This window comes from Mytilus californianus, unplaced genomic scaffold (genome assembly GCF_021869535.1).
Source record: "Mytilus californianus isolate M0D057914Y unplaced genomic scaffold, xbMytCali1.0.p SCAF_7, whole genome shotgun sequence".
Lineage (NCBI taxonomy): Eukaryota > Metazoa > Mollusca > Bivalvia > Mytilida > Mytilidae > Mytilus > Mytilus californianus.
Window position 1 is genome coordinate 71,380,634 of NW_026262723.1, and position 23,788 is coordinate 71,404,421.

At 31.6% G+C, this 23,788-nt stretch overlaps 1 protein-coding gene and 1 long non-coding RNA gene across 2 annotated transcripts; both read right to left on the bottom strand.

Annotated features, from left to right (window-relative positions):
• Positions 1-342: 342 nt before the first annotated feature.
• LOC127710127 (uncharacterized) lies at positions 343-21,870 on the bottom strand. The gene is made up of 8 exons (XM_052215877.1): positions 21,751-21,870; positions 11,340-11,492; positions 9,216-9,328; positions 5,119-5,254; positions 4,130-4,303; positions 3,024-3,176; positions 1,116-1,185; positions 343-871 (listed from the first exon to the last, which is right to left on the bottom strand). Exons 1-8 carry the CDS (start codon positions 21,800-21,802, stop codon positions 472-474), a joined length of 1,251 nt encoding a protein of 416 aa, XP_052071837.1. The 5' UTR covers positions 21,803-21,870; the 3' UTR covers positions 343-471.
• On the bottom strand, positions 16,218-18,796 carry LOC127710144 (uncharacterized). Its single transcript, XR_007986009.1, has 2 exons — positions 18,711-18,796; positions 16,218-16,294 (listed from the first exon to the last, which is right to left on the bottom strand). It is a non-coding gene; the product is annotated as an uncharacterized LOC127710144 (long non-coding RNA).
• Positions 21,871-23,788: the final 1,918 nt, after the last annotated feature.

A 23,788-nucleotide genomic window follows, 5' to 3' on the forward strand; every position in this document is an offset into this window, starting at 1 on the left:
GAAGAGAAGATTTTTTATTTCATGTTTAAATAATGTAATCTTTTAAAATTTGTATGGCGAATCAAAGCTTTGCATCAAATTTCTCTTGAACAAATTCAAAATACATTTCTTTTTCCATTTTCCATACATTTGCATGTATGTAGTATATATATGTATACCGAAAAATGTGTATTTTGAATTTGTACTATGTTTGCTAAAAAAAAAATCCATCAGTTGACAGGAAACAGAGACAGAGTAAACTGGGTTTTAAGTTAAGTTTATCATTTTTTAAGGTTGGACAAATGTCAACTGCTCAAATAAACGTATCAGTTGTTCTTCGATCTCATAATTAAGTTATATTAAGTTATATAATCTCCAATAGGAACTCCTCTGAAAATACCAACACAAGAACAATAACTCATCCTCAAACGACAGACAGCTCATAGAGTCAACACTTATATCGTTATTAAACTGGACATCGAAGATAGATTATCAAAAAGGATCTTGAGGTAAGTCATACATGACTTCATCAGCAACTATTTTAGAAATGCGGTATGCAAGTTGTTCCTTTTCTTCAATTTCTGTACTCACTGCAGTTCCTTCTTTATTCGAATTTTTCCCACCATTATTATCATTATTATTACTAGCAGGGTAGTGTGTATCGTGTACTTCTGTTGACCTTTGTTGAACTTCATCATGTAAAGCAAAATTCTCATACTCGGTGACTGGATAATTTTCAAAACAATGGGTTTGCTGAAAAACCAATGGTACATCATATGATCGGAAGTTAGATCTGTGGTTGCTACTTGTCATTTGGACGAGCTCTTCTCCTTCAGCAGTCCTATTCGTACCATCGCATCTAGTGTTATGAGAATAATGTTTGATACGGTTCCTAAAACAATTATTCAACGATAAATAAAATGTTAGAAATAAAATTCCATATTCAGATTTGTTGAATTGTGGTTTAACATTTACACCTGATTTTATATATCTTCGACTAAGTTATCAAATTACATGCAGGAAGTAAGTATAATTTGTTTGAAACAAACTAGTATTTGACAGGTGAACGAATGAATACAATTATACAATAATTATAGTAATCATAGTAAAACATATAAATATCATAAAAAAAATACCGTTTTCTTATTATCAGGATCACAATTACCACTAGTCCAATGACTATCAATGTGGCAACAACGTAAATAACTGAAAAAAAAATGTATTCGGTTAAATTGTAGTCAATATGAAAATAATAAAATCTATAGGTTCTAAAAAGTAAAATCACAAAAATACCGAACTCCGAGGAAAATTCAAAACGGAAAGTCCCTAATCAAATGGCAAAATCAAAAGCTCAAACACATTAAACGAATGGATAACAACTGTCATATTCCTGCTTTGGTACAGGCATTTTCTAATGTAGAAAATGGTGGATTAAACCTGATTTTATAGCTAGCTTAACCTGTCACTTGTATGACAGTCGCATAAAATTCCATTATATTGACAATGACACTAAAGAGTGTGTGTCGCGCACCTGGACCTATATGCATCTTCAACAATGGCCACTTGCCTACATTGAAGACTAGAATATAATTCCGGACTAATACCTCAATAAAATTATACTAACCACAGAACCGAGATCTGCCGTCGCAATTCTTTTTAAGTAAAAGGAATAGAAATATGGAAGCTTCAAAAATATGTTTTAATCACTAACAGAAAAGTGAAATGAAATTAGATTTTTGAAAAATATAACCCATTTTTTTCGTATTAAACGTTTTGATCATATTTCCTTAAGATGACCAAAACGTTTATTTATATAAATTGTATTTTCAATATATAGTAGTTTTATGTCATCAATGTCATTTTCATGACAGTTTTTTATTATTCAAAGATATTGAACCGTCATCTGTTAAAAGTCAATTTTTTGGTTTTATACCTTTACAGTAAAGGTCTTACGTTTGATTAGCTTCTTTAAATATTGGATTTCGAAGCCCGGATACTCATGCTAGGCTTTCATAAGACATGAGAACTACTGTCTTATAGTTTAAATATAACTTTAAAAAAGCTTTTATCTCTTGTCAAAGATTTTTTAAGCCTTTCCCGATGCAATGACATACTACTCTTTGTGAATCTAAACAAATATGATCTGTTTTCGTCTACACGTAAAAGTCTTAAAAAAATTAAATCCAAGGCAAATTAAAAAGGAGAAGTCTAGAAAAACTGACAAAATCAAACGCTATTTATGAACGAAACAAGTGAAAAACAACTGCCATATTCCTGACTTGGTAAAGGCCTTTTCCGAAGAAAATTGTGGGTTAAACCTGGTTTTAAAGCTAGCTAAACCTCCAACTTGTATGACAGTTCCGTTTTATCGACAAAATTGGGTGAGCAACCTACACAGATATAATAGTTTAATGTGACAATAATTGTGATCCAGCAGCCAAAACTGTGTAATCATACATCACAGACATACAAAACAATTGACTAAAAAATTCGAACAAACATACAAATACTTCTAAAAAAGACGCTAAAAAGGTGTTGTAAATAGTGAATTTGACATTTACGTTTTGTGGTTGATAGTACATACGAATATAGTATACACTTTCTTTATTAAAAAAAAGAGTAAATATCAAAGCAAGGATAAACAACATAGAAACAACACTGTAAAGACACTTCGTGTCCAAATCGCACATCAGGACCCACCTGCACCAGGAATTTCCAAAGTTTAAAGTAAAAAACTTCGAAGAGAGCTTATCATGTTTAAAGGGAAAACATTTTTGTCATGAAAAAATAGAAGATGTTGATTTTTTTTAATAGCGACCATAATACATGAAGTTATACTGGAGTGTCATAATTTCAACATTGATTACCATTCTGATCTTCGTTTTTGTTCACATGGTACATGGGCTCATATACCTTGTCAAGGTAACCAATCAAATTGCAGGATTATCCAGGATATTTCACTTTAGTATAATATTTTTTTTTATCAGAATTATATATAAATATAAAGAAAAAACTTATATACTAAACTAAATACTTTTTTCTACCTTTAAACTTAACAGAAGTTTCGAGCAGGGAATTATCATTTTCAATTTCTGTCTCGCATAGAGCTGGATATCTACTGTTACAATCCATAGGGACATAGTGCATACTTCCATTTACTAATAAACATTTGACATCCAAAGCGTTACTCATCTCATCTGAAATAAATAATGATATCAATGAATATAATCCATTTGGGGTTTTTTCACTTTTTTATAATTTATTTACCATTCATATGCATTTCCCCGCCCATATGAAAAATGGTAGTCAGGAAGTCTCATTATTTGGTATTCACGATATAGGCAGTAATTAAGTTCAGTTCGTGCATAGTCGATATTGCTATCCATATTTGTGTCGATCCCTTACATTAATGATCAGTAAATAAACTTTGGATGTCCTACATGTTTCTGAATTCTTATTTGGACAACTTAGAATTACCCCAATTATCCATACAAGGGCTGTAATCGGATCCACTATTTGAAGTAATGAAAATGAACGGACATATGCAAATGCGCATGCTCCGTATCGGCCATACATTTTAAAGAACCATAACATATTTTATGAATTTTCTTTTACTGTCTTTATTTTTCCACAATTTTGTCGTTTTATAATTCTCTGTTGAAAGAAAGATGAAATTTCCACTGAATTTATTGCACACTTTACTTTCATAAATTATTTTTGTTGTGCTGTTACACCACAGTCCCAAGTTAGGGGAGGGACAAGCGCTCGATAACTTATTTAACCTAACCACATTCTGTATTACCTGTCCAAGTCAGGAGCCTGTAATTCGGTGGTTATTGTTGATTGCGGTCTATCATATTTGTTTGTCGTTTATTGTTTTCTACATAAAGCAGGTCGTTGTTATTCCCCGTTTGAATTCAATTACATTTTGCCATTTTTGGACATTTATTGCTTCAATATACGGTATGGGTTTTTGTTTTCATGAATAATCATGGCAGATATTCTTATTTCTAAATGAGTCCGCTTCTGCAGAAGTTTAGCTTATTTAACCGCAGTAAAAAACATCTGCATAGGTTGTCTGTTTTGTTTTATTTTAGTCTGATAAGCTTGAATTAGGAAATAAAATCATATAATGGTTTAATACACTCACAACAAATATCATTGAGCGTTTTATTCGTTATCCATTTAATTTTATGTCGTCTGAAGGATGATGGCCTATTCTCTTCTTGGTTCACATTTTTAATATCAGTAGTATTACTTATCTTTGAAGAACATAGTCCAACATTAAAATTATGAGGTGTTGTAGTACGTAGGGATTTGATATCTGAAATAAACAAATGGGGATAGTTTAATATCAAGTTGTAGATTTTTCTCAATAATAAATAGCTTTTCTGTCATAAACATTGTTCATGAATTTTTCTGTAATGTAAATACATTTATCCTTTTGTTGGACTATATTGCCACGCATGTATTATGGATTATCTTTTGTTTGCCTTTAAATAGCGATATACGCACATATCATGTTTTATTTCATACATACATTCTTTCCAATTGTTTAAAGCAAACGTTTTATTAACTGTTAAAATACAAAGAAAAATATCTTATAAATCTGATCCTATTGCCTACATTCACATCAATGTACCATAAACATTTATAATACCACTCTAGATGTTAAAATTAGAACAAAACATAAACATATGCATGTACATCTTGTAGAATAAGATATTAAGATTTGTATTTTGCAATAATTGAACGTGTTTAACCCCTGTATACCATTGTGTAAACTTAATAACCCTTGAACCATGTAATTTTATTTGAACATTCTTAAAAAAAATTTTACAATCCAGAAATAATGAGTACCAATATTTAATAATTTTGAAAATTAAATAATCGTTAAAACATTTTAATTTATTAAATTTTGATTTTCCTCTGCAGATGTTAAATGAATCCAAAAATACTAACAGTTATGTCATTAGAGTGTAATAGATAGATTGTAAAAAAATTGTAACGAAATTAATATTCTGCCCATTCATGGTGTTCAGTTTTGATAATTGTTTCTCCAGATATTTTTACCATAAGTCTAGTCTCATCCTCACAATGAGGTTTTCTATTTAGTGGTTATATACATATATAATATACCTTTATGTTCATAAACTGTAAAAAACGATGCGTCACCACATGGATCTATCTCGGAACCAGTACATATAATCTTGCAATCGCCAATATCTGTCTCTAACAAGTTAGTTAACGAGTGTAGACAAACACACCAATTTGCCTGATGTGTGAAAAACATGAAAATTAGTATATAATCACTCTTTTAATGAAATTAATAAAAAAAAAATAATTTTCCTTGGTATTTTTTTTTCGTATATGTGAGAGCTCAAAACATCATGGATGGAGCTATAATCTCGTCATCCTTTCCTTTTTTATAAGTTCCGAAGTTGGCTTGCCACTAAAAGAGCAGGAATTTATGACCCCTTCGGGACACCTGAATTCTTCTCGTTTATTGTGGGTTCAAGTTGCTCAGTTTCGGTGCAGTATTTCTTTGGCTTAGATTTGTCTGTTTGTCTTGTTTCCTTTTGTCATTTTGTTGTAAAAAGAAGATTATTTTACTTCCTGTCAATATATTTGTTTAAAAAAAAACTTGGGTACTTGATAACAGAACTTTAAGAAGTATACTTAAAACAAAATATCATTGTTCCCAAAATTTCTTGAAAAAAATTGTTTGGTTTTAAGTGAATTGTTTTATTAAAGTTCCTTATCTTATATAGATATGCTTGATATCTTTCTGTTTAAATGCGTTGACATTTGTTAGCACCAGAAATGGGAAAAGTGAAAACATGATCGTAAATCAAACTCCTCTTAGTCAACCGTTCAAATAATATTTAAATACTCGAAACTCTGAGGTTTTTCCACATCGTAAATACATGATCTTGGCTAGATTGGGATCATTTTTTTTTAATATTTAGTTTTTAGTTTTCTTCATCTTTGTAATTGATTTCCAACTAGTCTGATTAGAGCTCCATTAATGAGTATTATGTGGAGAAAACGTACACTGAGCCAGGAGGTTATATCATGATACAATCTCCTTGGTTCAGCGTACTATAGATTAAATGTCCGGTATCTTTGATGAATTTTCAACTTCTTCGTTTGGTGCTGCTGCTGGGGGACGTCTTGTGTCCAAGGAAATTTCCTGCCAGTAGTCGAATTATGTGCTGACATGAAATATCATTGATGAGTTACTGTTAATTAAATGTTAACATATTTTAAAAGACTCAATTTAATATACCCCATGCTTCGAAGGTCAAGTCTTATTTGCACAATCTTTTGGATTTTTTTAGTTTTCAATGATATTCAACTTCGATATTTATTTGTTCTACAACTTTAAATCACTTGAGAGCTACTAGTGAGTCTTAGGTAGATGAAATGCACATCTTGAGTACTTAATTATAATTCTGGTATCTTTGATTGGTTTTTATGAATAAAAAAAAAGTGTCCAATAAGCTTAAATTTGGTTTAAATGTGTGATGTTGTCATTGGTTGTACTTTTACACAACAAAGTGTAAATGTTTGCTTAGAGCTATTCCTTCACATCTTTTTCAATGCACAGTTATTACTATATTTTGCAATGAACAGATATATCATGTTCGGGAGAGGTATTTTTGAAAAACTCCAGTTGAGATATGGTAGAATACAGAAAATCCTTTTCAAGACTGGTAATTTTTTCAAACACCTCTCCTTAACTTGATTTTCCTGTTTATGTACACCGAAAACAATTACTAAAATTTTGAAATGATGAATTTTCCTCATGTTAGCAGCAATAATCCAACTTCACGAGTATATATAGTATACATTATCAACGCATGCGATAATCGAGAGCTTGCAACTGCCACTCTAACTTTCTAAAATGTCATCCGTGTCTGATAAAAAAAAATGAACCAGGGTTTCTCAAAGAAAATCCCGTCCCTTTCCCCAAAAAGTTAATCGAATAATGCCAAGACCTAATAGCTAAATATTCAGTGTCTACTTCACAAATAATACAGGATCGTCTTTAGTTATATATTCTAGGTACTGACGTTTTGTATCTTTTTATTTACTTCACAGTTTTACCTTGATTTGTCTTTGTACTATTATGCTACTTTGGGTCGAATTGCTTTGACGGGGCTTGATATTTGTGCATCCAGGCTTTTGAGTTGTGACTTGGGGCGTTCATGATGCGGATGGATACCGAGAAACGATTCAACGCATAAGGTTTTATATCGTTTTATTTTTATTTTGTATATCCTTGTATTTACGTTTTACCTAATTTGTACGTTTTTGTGTGATTTATTTGAATGTTTGTTTGAATTTTTAGTCAGTTGTGTTGTATGTCTGTGATCTGTGTTTACACATTTTTGGCTCAGATTTATTTGTATGTTTTATTGATTTTTTAAGTCAGTTGAGTTGTATGTCTGCTATGTATGTTTACACAGCTTTTCATTTTTCATTATGTGCTTTGTCCGTGTGAATTTTTATGTTTCTTTGATACATATGACGTGTCTCTGTACTTTAAACATCCCGCCATTGTGTTATTGTTCTATTATAATTTTTGCATACTTTGAACGACAAAATTATTTTATATCTCTTTCTGTGTGACGTTTACATTCTGATGTCAAACACGCTATTCTACGCCAGAGTTAATGTTAAAATTACGATTCGGTCCCAGAGCTTTAAATCCCTCGATCCTTTATTAGTTGATTTGGCATACATAAATAAAATACAAAAATAAGTAAGCAATGAACGAGGATGTTAAAAATATATGCTTTTTTGTATTTCTTTGTTAAATATTTGTTCGTTTTTGTTGTGATTAAGAATTTGACACGGTGTTGGCTGCTGTACCTCTATTTTACATTTTTACCTATTATGTCTGTTTGTTTTATTCACGCATCGTTATCAATGTAATGGAATTTGATGCGACTGTCATACAAGTGCGAGGTTAAGCGCTATAAAACCAGGTTCAATCCAACATTTTCTACATAGGAAAATGCCTGTACCAAGTCATGAATATGACAGTTGTTGTCCATTCGTTTGATGTTTTGTGCTTTTGATTTTGCCATTTGATTAGGAACTTTCCGTTTTGGATTTTCCTCGGAGTTCGGTATTTTTGTGATTTAACTTTTTTTTTTGGATGCTGTATCCCAATTATTGTCACGTTAACCAGTTATGTCTGTTTAAGTTAATTGCCAAATTTTGTCAATATAACGGACCTATACACAACTAGTTTTAACCCACCATTGTATTGGAAAAGGCCTGTTCCAGAAATATGACAGTTGTTTACCATTCGTTCCATTGTTTGATATAGTCGCGCTCTTGATTTGTCTTGTTTGATGGACTTCCCCATTTTTGAATTTACCTCGGAGTTCGGCATTTTTGTTAATACATTTTTAATTAATGTAAAGAACACTTGACAACAGTTTACAAACCACTACATTGAAAACTTAAGACTGAGCAACACGAACCCCACAAAAAACGGGGAGTAATCTAAGGTGTCCTGGAAAGGTCAGCAGATACTGCTTCAAATGTGGCATCCACCGTGTGGCTCGTGATATAGTCTCTTCAGTGATGATCGATGCCAAAACATTTGAAATAAAAAAAACAAAAAATACAAACGTTGAAGAGCTGATAAAACCAGACAGTAGAGTCAAATCCGAACTATGAATTATTAAAAGTGATATGCATAAGAAACAAGTTCATAAATGTAAATAACAGTTATATTATATATTTCTTCAATTTGTTGTTTTTGATTATTTTTAAGACGAATTCGCGCTGAAATGATAGATATTACTCAAGGATCAATTTGAAATGTGATATAAACAGTCAAAATTATAAGTGAAAAAGATTGCCATGGTCATTCACGATTGTTCTAACTAAAAAACCTTGGATATCATTAAGTAAGCTGTACAACACCAATGCGGTGTAATATAAAGATTCACTACTTAAGTGCATGTGGATTAAAAGTGGTATATGAATTTCTTTAGAACAGATGAAGTTTTATCTTGCTTTTGCCAAAAACGTCCTTATTTCATAACAAACCCTCATGCGAAAAAAAAATACTCTATTAGATGGTCAACATTTAGTTTTAAAATCATTGATATTGACAGAAAAACACAACTCCCCCCTTACATAACACCAAAGATAGTATAGAACATAACATAACAGAATATATATATATATTATGTTAAATAATGATTTATTACCTTTAGTGCAAAAAAATTGCTTGTTCTGCATTCGTAGGAACATGTTGACGTTATGTTTCTTTTGAAAGAATAACGAGCAGATGCATCCCATGATCCGTTAACTAATAAACAGCCTGTTATTTAGAATTGTGTAGTATGAACAGATTTGTACAGGTATTACACACACGTAGATATACATGTATACAACATTGACATATTTAAATTACGAGGGAAATGGTGGAAATTTCATTATTTCTGTGTAGTACGTTGTTTGAGTGAACGGTAAGTAAATGAGCGATCTCGCTGATGTCTATGAAAACTAGCATTTAACTACAGTTTAAAAATAACGAGAGATGTGATATGATTGCCAATGAGACAACTATTCACCTAAGTTCAAATGAGGTGGATGTAAGTAATTAAAAGCAACAGTACGGGCTTCAACAATGAGAAACACCCATATCGTTTAGTCAGCTATAAAAGGCCCCGACATGAAAAATATGAAACAATTCAATTGAGAACTGCCTAATTTATATCAAAACAATTTACGAAAAACAAATATAACAGTCATGACCTAACGACAACCACTGAACTACAAGCTCCTGGCTTGGGACAGGCACATGAAGAATGTGGCGGGGTTAAACATGTTTATGAGAGCTAAACCCTCCCCCTAACTTTGAACAGTGGTGTAACAGCACAAAATAAGAAAAAACTATAAAAATCAGTTGAAAAATGCTTAATTGAAAGTGCATATGTGTATAACAATAATATTTAGTATGGTTTTAATCTACTGATAACAAAATCAATATTCCTACCAATAAAAACAATATTCAAAGATTTAAGTATGTTGAACTCCGTCATAATATTTACAAAAGTTTTGTATTTATATTTCAAATACATTTTCCGAGATATAGTTGAGTGTAAATTAGGGTGTGAATGTTTCAATTGCATAAAGATAGACCAAAAAAGATCAATCGCATGATCTCCAATTGGAGCGAGAAAGTTGAGACGTAAACACATCGAATCGATAAAGCAATGATCGATGGTGGCCATAAAACTTGTGTAGTGTCGATTGCAGACTTTCTTTCTCATAACTCTGCTTCAACATTTTGTTTTGCATTCGAAGCACACCCCTGTAAATAAAGCTGATATATGGCTGTAACGTTACAACTGATGAAACAAAATAAAAAACGCAATAAGATGGGGCAGAGGATATGCATCTGCTATGAGGAATGGGACATTGACGATGTGAAAGTTGAAATCGTCACGTTTGTCATTGATCGTAGTTTGAAGTAAACCACCGATTCTTAAACGTTGGAATGATTTTAAAAACTTTGCAAATATCCTGTTCATAAAATTATTTACATTTGCACTAAGGTTAAACTCCTTAGTGCAAAACTTACACACGATTTAAAACTGTTCTATTTAGGATCTGTCGTTTTTTTGTTTTGTTTCAAACCTTTTTGGTTTTCCAGCGTTTCTGACGAAAAGTACAAACGCCTATCCATTTTGTAGACTTGTTTTGCTTTCTTGATGGCTATTTGTGTCTTAAGTTTTTTTTTATATATAGAAATGGATTGCTGCATACCTACATATTCAGGAAGTTACTGTATCTCGGTTTTAAAGTAGCTAAGCTGAAATCATCGCTTTTTAAATTTTACGGACGTCTTCATGACGTGGTCGACAACTACTGAGATTATTTGTATCCCATGTATTCTCCGATATGATCATTTTGTAATGCCGCTTTCACTTTGACTGATCACCGAATCCAGTTTATCACCAGATTTTTAGAAATTGAACTTTTAGAACACCTGAGGTAGCCAACGATTTTTGAAGGGGGTTTGTCTTCCTCAATCGTCAGGTTTTAGTATCGACTATTGAGGGTTGTTCGTTTTTTTTTTCTTTTTTAATGCCTTCGTAGATATTTTTATATTTGATTTTAATCGTCATGTTTCATACGTTCCGACTTTTCACCTTAGAATTTCGCTTTCTGTCTATATCATCATGTTTTTTTAATTTTTTTTACCTTTTTTTTCAATTTGCGCTCCTTATATTTTTTGACGATAGTGTATGTTTGATTTCATATCGATATATGCATGACTATGAATAATGATAAAACAAAAAATATCAGCAGATTTGCATACCCACCTCTATGAATCATCCATGGTATATGTAAAAAATAACCACCCATCCAGGCATTCCCTGCGTTGAATCCTTTAATATTTTTGTCGGTACTCATATTACAGAAATTAAAGCTTTCAAACCAGTTCATCTGTTTTTTGCTGATCCTCGTATTAGTATCTTAAAATATACAGAAAAGAATAATTGTAAACAATATTTAGTATATCATATTTCTTAATTTTATTCATGATTTATTGGTACCGTTAATATTATTGATGTTTTTCATGGTAACAAATAGTAGCAAATCAAAACTTTCACTGCAAAACAGAGAGTTAAACAAATATGGAGTATCTGTATTAGCGTCATTCAACATTCACACAGGCAATTGCTTAACGTTAAATGATTTATTTGTGAAAAAATTAAATGATTTTTTCATGCCAAATAATGTAAAAGTCAATTGCACCCGATTTGAACACACTTGAGACAAGTAATATCTTTTTTCGATATATGTCTCATATATTTTATGATGGTATGATACTAAACCCCTAATGGGAGGGATTGTTCTTGATTTTCATATGATGAAGACATAATCTTTCAATCAGTTTAATTGAGGTCTGGAGCTGGCATGGCCAGTAGTCCTTTGTTAATTTATGTATCATTGGCCTTTTGCTTAGTTTCTTTTGTTACCTATTCTAACATCGGACTTCTTTTAAACTGAGTTTTACTGTGCGTATTGCTGTGTGTTTGTTTATTCTACATTTGCTAGAGTATATTGGTATAGGGGGATGGTTGAGATCTAACAAAACATGTTTAACCCCGCTGCATTTATCCGCCTGTCCCAAGTCAGGAGCCTCTGTTCTTTGTTAATCTTGTATGTTAAATCCGGGTGCGGGATTTTTTCGCTGCGTTGAAGACCCATTGTGGCCGTCAGCTGTTTTCTGCTCTTTGGTCGGGTTGTTATCTCTATGACACATTCCCCATTTCCATTCTCAGTTTCATCTAAGGGGGTCTATGTATATATATTCACAACTTTTTCACACGTGGGAAAGTTTAGAACTTAAAAATATTATGAAGACTTGTCCTTTGTAGAAGATCGTTAGTTGAACAGTTTAGAAGTAAATGACTTTTTGTGTTGTTATCTTATTTAAGTACGCCCCTCATCTCCTTGTAATCATGGTATTATATAGAAATTCAGCGCAACTTTTTGAATATGTTAATATATTATATACCGTATAGGTGTCAGACCACCAATTAAATATTCCTATCTGTTCAACCAAATTTTGCAATTTTCACAGCTTTCTAAATATTTTACCTTAAGTTTAACTTCATAGAAATCAGGTATATCCTGAATTGTGCATGTATCAGCTTTCTGCATGCCAATTTTCAACATACATTTAAAGCCTTCTAAGACAAAAACTGACCTTCAAAAAGAGGTACTCCAAAAATAACCCCTGGTTTTCTGGAAATCTTAAATTAGTATACTATGGAGCGCATTATTCCTCAATTTTTAATGCAAACTCATAGACAAGTAAATTTTTGCTCAAAATTGTCTAAATATATTTCTCTTTCACCAAAAGTTTCATTTCTGCAAATTTGTTTGTTAGTTTAAGTAAACAAGGACATCAAAAGCACTATTTTGTGTCAGAGTAGGGCTACTTTTACATACGTTCTAAATTAGAGGGAGTAATTGGTGGTCTGACACCTATATCGGTTTTTTTTTGCGTCAGCTTTTTTCGCGATTTGATGACAAAATGGGCAGGTTAATTGCACCCGATTTGAACACACTTGAGACAAGTAATATCTTTTTTCGATATATGTCTCATATATTTTATGATGGTATGATACTAAACCCCTAATGGGAGGGATTGTTCTTGATTTTCATATGATGAAGACATAATCTTTCAATCAGTTTAATTGAGGTCTGGAGCTGGCATGGCTAGTAGCACTAGTAGCACGATTTCAGTCTGAAACGGTCATTTTGGTCTGATCATATCTTAATCGACTGGATTTACCGCTAGAGAAAAACGTCAAGACTTTTTAGAACTTTTCAGACGCCGTTCCGATCGATAGTTACTAGTGTAAAACCATTCAAACTATGCTTATACAACTACATACCAAATATCATTGGTTCCCTAAGGCTATAAATTGACCTAATCACAATCTAATACATGTAAACTATGAAAAGTTTCAAAGTCAATAGACCTTGACTGATGGGGCGAAGCCAAATAATCTCCATGGTAATGAGATGTGGCAATGCTAATACAACTGCATACCAAATATCATTCACCTACCACTAGTGGTTCACCATGAACTAGACCTAATCACAAACTAATACATTGTTGACGTCGCCGCCACAGCAAACCTATGTCTCGCTTTTTGACTCCGTCAAGGCGAGACAAAAAAGCAGCTATGATCAACATGATCATTGGTCATGATGGTGATGTAAATAAGATTGCACATGCTGAAATATCACGTCTCAGCTTTACCTACATGTACATGAGTATAATTGAATTGTTGTTGAAATTCTGTAATATGAAGGTTTTACTAGCCTACAAATCACATACACTTTACATTATTAAAAACTACATTAAAATGAAGTCAGGTAAAATTAACCATGCCAGATAGATGATGTAAACCTTACAGTCATTCCATACAACAAATGGAAGTTTTTAACGACCTTGACTGGCTATACAGCCCTTGCACGGTCAGCCCTGGCTTGCGCTTTTTTGGGCATTAAATAATTTAATTTTTACCATATGGTAATTGATATAATTTAGAATGACAAAAAAAAATATTAAAAAATAATATAGAGTAAAAATTTGAATAACTAAATGAATAAATAAAGTGATGAATAGGTTAATTCCACACCCAAAATTTAGTGGTTTATATACATTGTATCTGAAAAAAAGACCAAACATCCAAAGCATGAAAATTACATTGTCCAATGAACCTTGAAAATGAGGTCATAGTCAGATGAAGCCGGCCAATCAAACATGTACGCCTAACAATCATTCCATATCATGCAAAAATAGTGATCCTATACATGTAGCTTATAGCATCTAAAGAAACATTGGAAAATAGAGCAAACCACAAAAACTAAACATTGTTCAAAGAACCCATGACAGGTCAATGTCTGATGAACCCTACCAGTCAGACATAATACACTGTACAATTGTTCCATACATCAAATAAACATGAAGTTGGTCTACTGGCATGACTTGAGTACTGCTTTTATATATATATATATATATATATATATATAGTATCTGCGAAACAAACTTAACAATGTGACTATAAAATAACCTTAAGTCATGACTTATCCATGAAATAAAGTCAAGGTCTGGTCAACCCAACCTGATAGACAAGTAGACCTTGCAAGATACTCATATACAAAAAATGTATTCAATTACTTATATAAGAGAGCATTTCACTGTAAAAAAAAACAGTATTTTTTTCATACAGTCACTGAACCATGAAAATGAGGTCAGGTGCAATGAACATGATGAACATATGAGTATAATGACAGACTGAAACTTCATAACATATTAGCTATCTGAATACAAGATAAGAAGCATCCAGATCTTTTAGCTTTTAAAATGTAAAGCTTAAAAAATAGTTTACATCATCACCCCCAGATTGTAATACCTATTTCTTGCATACCACCAACTTTTGTCGTAGGTGAGACAATAAAATGATACTTTGAAGTACATGTATTGTTTAATATGCTTGACCAGTATAAAATGCAAGTTTCAGCATGTTCAGTATGACCAATAATTTAGACTATTATCAATATACATGCATGTACATTCAGACTCTTATAAGTACAACAAGCAGTCATTTGACACTAACCTACAAGCATGCGAGGGCTGTGACAGACCCTCATGGGTAGTCAAGGTCGTTTAACACCCCCTGGTGGTACATGTAGCTCACAATAGCAATGACAGCATTAACTTCAGATGTGATGTACTATAAATTTCACAGAAACCAGAAATTCTCATTATCCAAATTTTAAATGAATAATTATCCAAGGTATTCATGAATTCAGATATGATGCACTATAGATCCTAAAAATCCCTAGGGAAAACCAGTTGTGTCAGTCCTGCAATACAGTTGAGGATGAAAAACATTAATTTTTCTTTTCTATTGCCATGATTGCAGGAAAAACGCTACCATTAGACCAGTTTTTATTGAAAAATTAACAAAAGGCTAAAAGTATAGTAAATTTTAATAGCCTCAACATGCTCAATGAAAATGAAAAAAATGATAAATATTCTTTGCCCATCAACACAAAAACAGATAGAAAGCATAGGTTCCTTTATAAAAAAAGTCATTCGCACTAAGGATAGGAGACTCATAATTGAATTTTGAACTATTTTCATTAGTTTGTTTAATATGATGATACATGCTTTTTTCTTGTCATTTAATGTATATAATTATTAATGTTGTTTTTGTCACAAATGGTATAAGTTGGTGTACATGTATATGGCAATACAAGTTTGATTTGATTTGACTATTAGTAATCACTGAAACTATGAATTTTCATTATTCCAATTTGCTATTCTAAATGAATAACTATCCAAGATATTCATGGAATTCAGATATGATGCACTATTAATATTCCCAGAAAACTATGAATTCTCTTTATTCCAAATTGTTATTTCAATGGAATAATATATCAAAGGTATTCACTGTCATCAAGTAATGTAGTCTTTCTTACAAATTGTAAGTTTGCTATTTGTTCAATGCACAATTTTCTTCTTGTCCAATCTAATCCGAACATCCCATCAACATCATGGCATAATGCTGTAAGCCCTATTTGTTATTTACAAAAGCAATAAGTAAACACAAAATTATGAATTAATCTACTGTTTCACAATTAGCAGCTATCAGAGTTACTTAGTGAAATCTATATATATTTCCTATATCATGTATATGACGGCTTCATAATCTGGCTGGGAATGATGCTCAAACTAATGTGAATTCTACAAAAAAAAATACATTAAGAATAAAGTACTGAAACTAATCTAATATTGTATATATTTACTTGTATTTATCTAGAAGAAAAACCGGCGAGTCTAATTTGCTTGATAACAAAGTTCTATGACTAATACAACTGTATTTATGACTTATACAATTGAACTTATATATAAGTCTCATATAACAGGAAGAATAAAATCTTTCTTTTGGTTCTATTTTTAAAAAGATATTGTCTCTCTTTCTACATTAATGTTTTCTTATGTGTGTACTTCATTGAAGGGTTACTGTCTAATTGAGGCTAGCATTTTACATTTGTTTTGATCAATTCTTTAAAGTCTGACATAGTTATTTCTCTCTAAAACACAACAGCTGATATTTCTTTTGATCATTTTATAAAATTACTACAAAGATAAGTTTAAAGAATGATTAATAAAAACAGAAATAAATGCATTTATATCTAAAAATTTCTTTATTTTAGAAAGAAGGTATATTCTGGATGATATATTAGCACAAACTTGGTCAATTTGATTTCTCCAGTTAAGTGTGCTGTCAATTTTAACACCTAATAATTTTTCACATGAAGAATTTTGTAATACTTTTGAATTTATTATCAAGTTTGAATGATAAGTCTGAATTGATAGTTTCTGCTTTGTTCCAGTAACCAAACATTTTGTTTTATTTGCATTAATGAACATGTTATTCCTTTTGCACCACTCTTCAACCCTGTATAAATCTTCTTGAACATCATCATGTATATTTTATATGTTTTTCATGTGGACGACCATTCATGCCAATTCCATAACATGATTAAAAGGAGATGTTGGGTATATTCCAAAGAGACAGCAGTCCCAAAACCAAGACAAGTAAAAAGGCATCAATGAATTTCAACTAACCATGCTAACAGGGCAAAATTTATGTAATAACTGACAAAGTTCACATGAAAATATATAGTTTAGGCCACACTAATTTGATTCATAGTTCTTTGGATTGAATGATAATATAAGACAAATCTGTGTGCTGTGTGCAGAGTGTCATCCCTCCACCATAACATGATAAAATATTTACAGATATTTTATTCATCATGTTCATTGTAATTATTCATTTTGAGAAAAGATGAAACCTCCACAACACTTGTTCAATATGAATCTTTATAGGTCGCGCCCAGGGGTACTGTACATGATGAAACAATTAACTCATTTTGTTTTATCAACTGTTTTTTAAATGGCAACTGTTATGACTCTGTGCATTGTTTCAGGAATATTAATTTAATAACATTGTTTTATTTTGATGATTTATATTATTTTGAACCATCTAATAGATATTCACTTTCAATGCTTTATTATATTATAAAATCTATTCATGTTTCGTTGTCCATGACTCAGGAATTATTTGAAAAATATACTGAACATGCATTTTTGCTAAATAAGTCAATAAAATAAATAATTTTCACAACATTTTATATATAAATATTTGATTTGTAGTAAAATTCAACTTGAATTATCTCAAATTCTATTAAATAATTTTATAATAGTAATTATTGTACATCCGCATAGCCCACAACGGGCACAAGGTAATTAAGTAAAACAAGGGACATACTTATAAACCAGCGTTAGCAAAGTTATTATATGAAAATGGACATGTAAAGATTGTTTGGTTGTTGGTAATAAAAAATCCAGTGACAAATTATTCATGTAAATCTAGGATGAGACAGTTATCAATACATTAACATTATCATACAATATGTATAGCCTATAGGTCCTGTAATAGGCCATCCTGCACAAACAAACCAATGTACCACATGTTAGGGTTTAACAGTATGACGATGAACAGACATAAGACATAAGACATAAAGCTTTATTTAGAGTCGGTATGTGCAAATACAAGTATAAAACATAAGCTCTGAAGAGCTTTTAAAAGCTTTTAAAGCTTTTAAAAACAGAGGCGGATCCAGCCGTTTTTAAAAGGGGGGAGGGTCCCGACCCAGGATAAAGGGGGTTCAAACTATATGTCCCCTTTCAAATGCATCGATCCTCCAAAAAAGGGGGGTCCAATCCCAGGAACCCCTGGATCCACCACTGGATGAAAACCAAGAGTAACCTTTTTTCTATTCCTTTCAATTTGTCACCCTTGGGATATATTTGAAGTACATAAGTCGTAAGGGTTTAAATGACATAATTTTATAAACATGATAAAGGGGAGGGGAATGGTGTCATACATGAATTTCAACGATGCATAAACTTTTTACAATCCTACATCCTAACGTTGCATTGGAACATGCCAATATGCACGAGTGCGATGATATAGAACGTTGATTCATACCTGTAGGAACAAATGTGCACACTTTCCCTTCAAAATCTTGGATCCCTGATTATTCTCAAATTCTGATGGACATGCTTTTAAATATTGTTCATTTCTACTCACCGATTGCAATATTCAGAGCAGCTTATATTGTACTGTAAGTTTCCCTTCTACGATTTTGTGTAAAGGAATTATAGTTTGCCGACTTGCTTTTCCGCCGACAGAATGCAACAAAAATAAAGTGGATACAGTAACGTTAAATCGTTTACGGGTGAAGAATTGTTTTCCGTTTTTAATAAAACTTGACAGATTTGATTAATTATTATCGGAAAATGTCCCTAATGGAAAGTAATTCAAATTAAACCAGTTTTATCATGCTGTATAATATATGTGTAACTTAGTCATATTTATTAAATTTTCTTCACATACACCGACGGAACATTTTCACTTCCGCATAATCATCATGATAATTTATCAAAATATATTTCAAATATAAATTTGAATTTTATGAATTCATAAACCATCATCTCCAATAATATATAAATTCTATTTTTAAACGAAGGCTTCTGGTATGTAAAACAAGTTATAAAAGACTCTAAATAGACAGAATAAAAAAATAAAAGATACCTTTAGGAAAGTCGAATGCACAAGTCAAACACGATCGCAAAATAAATAAATAAACAACAACAACAATATATTTTTTTTTAATATAAAACATGTTTAATAATTACATAGGAAAAAGTAAGAATTAAAATTGTTTTATTTTTTTAATTAAGTAGACATGGTAAACTATCAAAGTAACATAAACCGTCTTCTTTCTAAAAATTTGTATGTTACTCTTGAAGGGGGGTAACCCCTGATACACACTGGGAAAGTTTCACTCGTTTTGTGTCCAAATTATTAAAATCTGAACACGACTGAACACGGTCTGACAACATCTTGACGTAATTTTGTATCCATGGTCTGATTTCGACTGAATCAGTCGTAACGGATCTTAACAGCTCGCTAGAAGATTCAGTCTTGTTTATCTTGACATGCCTTAACGGACTGATTTACCTAATGCGACTATCGATCGGAACGGCGTCTGAAAAGTTCTTAAAAGTCTTGACGTTTTTCTCTAGCGGTAAATCCAGTCGATTAAGATATGATCAGACCAAAATGACCGTTTCAGACTGAAATCGTGCTACTAGTGTAGTCCTTTGTTAATTTATGTATCATTGGCCTTTTGCTTAGTTTCTTTTGTTACCTATTCTAACATCGGACTTCTTTTAAACTGAGTTTTACTGTGCGTATTGCTGTGTGTTTGATTATTCTACATTGGCTAGAGTATATTGGTATAGGGGGATGGTTGAGATCTAACAAAACATGTTTAACCCCACTGCATTTATCCGCCTGTCCCAAGTCAGGAGCCTCTGTTCTTTGTTAATCTTGTATGTTAAATCCGGGTGCGGGATTTTTTCGCTGCGTTGAAGACCCATTGTGGCCGTCAGCTGTTTTCTGCTCTTTAGTCGGGTTGTTATCTCTATGACACATTCCCCATTTCCATTCTCAGTTTTATCTAAGGGGGTCTATGTATATATATTCACAACTATTTCACACGTGGGAAAGTTTAGAACTTAAAAATATTATGAAGACTTGTCCTTTGTAGAAGATCGTTAGTTGAACAGTTTAGAAGTAAATGACTTTTTGTGTTGTTATCTTATTTAAGTACGCCCCTCATCTCCTTGTAATCATGGTATTACATAGAAATTCAGCGCAACTTTTTGAATATGTTAATATGTTATATACCGTATAGGTTTCAGACCACCAATTAAATATCCCCATCTGTTCAACCAAATTTTGCAATTTTCACAGCTTTCTAAATATTTTACCTTAAGTTTAACTTCATAGAAATCAGGTATATCCTGAATTGTACATGTATCAGCTTTCTGCATGCCAATTTTCAACATACATTTAAAGCCTTCTTAGAAAAAAACTGACCTTCAAAAAGAGGTACTCCAAAAATAACCCCTGGTTTTCTGGAAATCTTAAATTAGTATACTATGGAGCGCATTAATCCTCAATTTTTAATGCAAACTCATAGACAAGTAAATATTTGCTCAAAATTGTCTAAATATATTTCTCTTTCACCAAAAGTTTCATTTCTGCAAATTTGTTGGTTAGTTTAAGTAAACAAGGACAACAAAAGCACTATTTTGTGTCAGAGTAGGGCTACTTTTACATACGTTCTAAATAGAGGGAGTAATTGGTGGTCTGACACATATATCGGGTTTTTTTTGCGTCGGCTTTTTTCGCGATTTGATGACAAAATGGGCAGTTTAAATATTCACTGTGTATTATTTTCGCTGAATGGCAAAATACAGGCGAAAAAATAACTGTATCGTATCGTAAAAGATGTAAACAACATAAATTTGATTTGATGTACATAGGAACATGCTAAAAATAGAAGGTTTTGATCGTTACAGATATACAAATATCCGTGTAAATCTGATTTATTTTTATTTTATTTTGACATTATATGCAATTTGTTCGGGTTATGACACCGATCAATGGATTGTCGCTAATTAACATTTTTAAACATGTCACTGATTGCTGTGTTGTCAAAAGGTGTGACACGTACGATAAGCCAATTTAATTAGTATGAAAACAGAGATCTTAATTAAGTATACACATTCTTTTGATCTGTGGTCGAACAACATAAAAGACTCAACAATTAACAGTTGAATGTATAAAACTTTCAAACAACGGTAAATCTTTAAATATACAGGGAAATTTACGTGGGGTCAAATATTCACGTTTTTTTTTGCAGCCGCGAACGAAGCGAAAATTAAACACACGCGAAAAAAAACCGATATACGGTATTGTAAACATTTTTCGTAAATTATGTGGCACAAAGGCAGTTTTAAAGTTATAATTTCGCGTGTGAATTCTTTTTCCTTGCTATTAAACTTACTCAAGATTGTATTTTCTTTCAGAAATTTTCAAGTTTTAATTCAGTTCACATGATTCTATAATGATTTTCTTTTCACGTGAACTTTGATGCTTATTTATTCAACGTGAAATTTTTCACGTAAAATTCAAATTAACTCTGACTCACGGGAATGTAACGTAAAAACACGTCAATTTCAATTACATCATAAGCAACTAAACAAATTTTAAATACCTGCATGTACCGCTGAAAATAAGAACAACTCCAATAAATGTATGATAAACATAATTACAACATTCTATAACATCAATTTTCAAATTTGTTTTTTTTTTATCCAGAGTGATTTCCGTTACAAGGGTCATTATATCAAAGTCTAGACTTCATATTGAACAATAACCGGACACATTTGTGTCTATGTTTGTTTTTTTGAATCAAGGTTCAATTTCATCAAAATATTATTTCCTAAAAAGCACAAAAATATTTTTAATCATTACAGTTCATTTTGAAAATAGTAAATGACATCATATTCGTCAGACATAAATTGTTGTCTTTTTGTTTGGCTTTAAACAATGCAGTGAAACTTCAAACTTTTGAAATCTTCAAAAATCTAGGGCTAGAATTTTTTTAGTGTAAATACACCTTTCTATTGTTAAACTGGACAGTTTTTTCTACTCGTTTCGTTGGTTGATAAAGTTTGATTTTGTGGTTTTTATGTACTTCCCCTTTTTGAATCCACCATGGAGTTATGTATTTTTGTTATACTTTTTGTCCACTTGACGTGTTTGGGTTTTTTTATATCATCAGTTTACTGTCTCATTTGCATGTACCTTACTTCATATCTAAATAATAATAATAATAATAATAATAATAATAATAATAATAATAATAAAAATAATAATAAAAATAATAATAGTAATATTAATAATAATAATAATAATAGTAGTAATAATAATAATAATAATAATAATAGTAATAATAATAATAATAATAATAATAATAATAATAATAACAATAATAATATAAAAACAAAGAAACGAAACAATGGCAAGTTAACAAGGAAATAAATGCTTGACTCTTTGAAAACTTTTCTATTATAACATTTTGATTTGAAAGACAAGATTATAAGATATCCTTTGGACGAATGTTGATGTAAAACAAAACTAAAACTCATGAGTCAGTCAACGCAATTGCAAACAACGAAAAGGACATAAAGACAAACAACAGTCTACAAAACACAACATACATGCATGTAGAAAACTAAGACTAAGCAACACGAACCCACCAAATTATGGAGAGAATATCAGGTGAGTCGTGATACTAATGTAAGTACACATTCGGTGATAGGACTTATTTATTATTGTCCCATTCGGGGGAAAAGAGGACGGGATTGCGGGTACGACATGTGGAATATATCCGTCGTCATCTGTAAAACATATATTCCATAACGGTCAACCAACTCTTGATTGATTCCGTGAAATTTTCGATAAGATGACTGCAGCTTTATCATAACTGGAGTCTTCAAAACATCGTATCTTTAAGTCTCAGTTTATTTTAGTACAGGCATGAACTATTAAACATGAAACAAATAATACTACAGGTGCAGCTTTACCTACTGGAAACCTTGAAGTGAGATGTAGATGAAAAGCAGCACCATTCAACTGGCAAAATAACTTGTAAATGTAGTTAATATCTACTTATTGATTAAAATATGTTTGTTTACTCCCCTCCGTTATATTTGTTTGCCGCGACCATCAGAACTGAAGACATCCCATAAGGTCATGTTAAAATAACCTTCTGTGCAAAATTTAACAACCAATCATTTCGTGTGACATGCTTGCACTTTGTCTAAAATCGTACTCGAATAGAAAAAAAGCCGCAATAAATAAAAAATTCAATTAAGGTCAAGCAGGTTCAGATTCAGATTCAATAATTTATTAAAGTCTCACCACATACAACATACATTTATAAAAAGATAAATACATGTATATGTATATATATATATACAAGTCTAAATTGAAAACAACGTTCAAACCTATGATTGCGTTACATTGTGCATGTAAAACAAATTTCTTGGTAGAGGGGTCAAAATACAGCACAAACAACATTTTCCAAAAGACCAAAAAAGTGAAAAAGTATATTTTAACAAAACGCATTTGACTAACAGGTCGAACAACTGATGTTCTTAAACCCTGCTGACTGCCATTGGCGATTGCCAAATAAACGGATCACAAGATGTTACAAAATGGATCTTTTAAAATTATTAATTTAATAC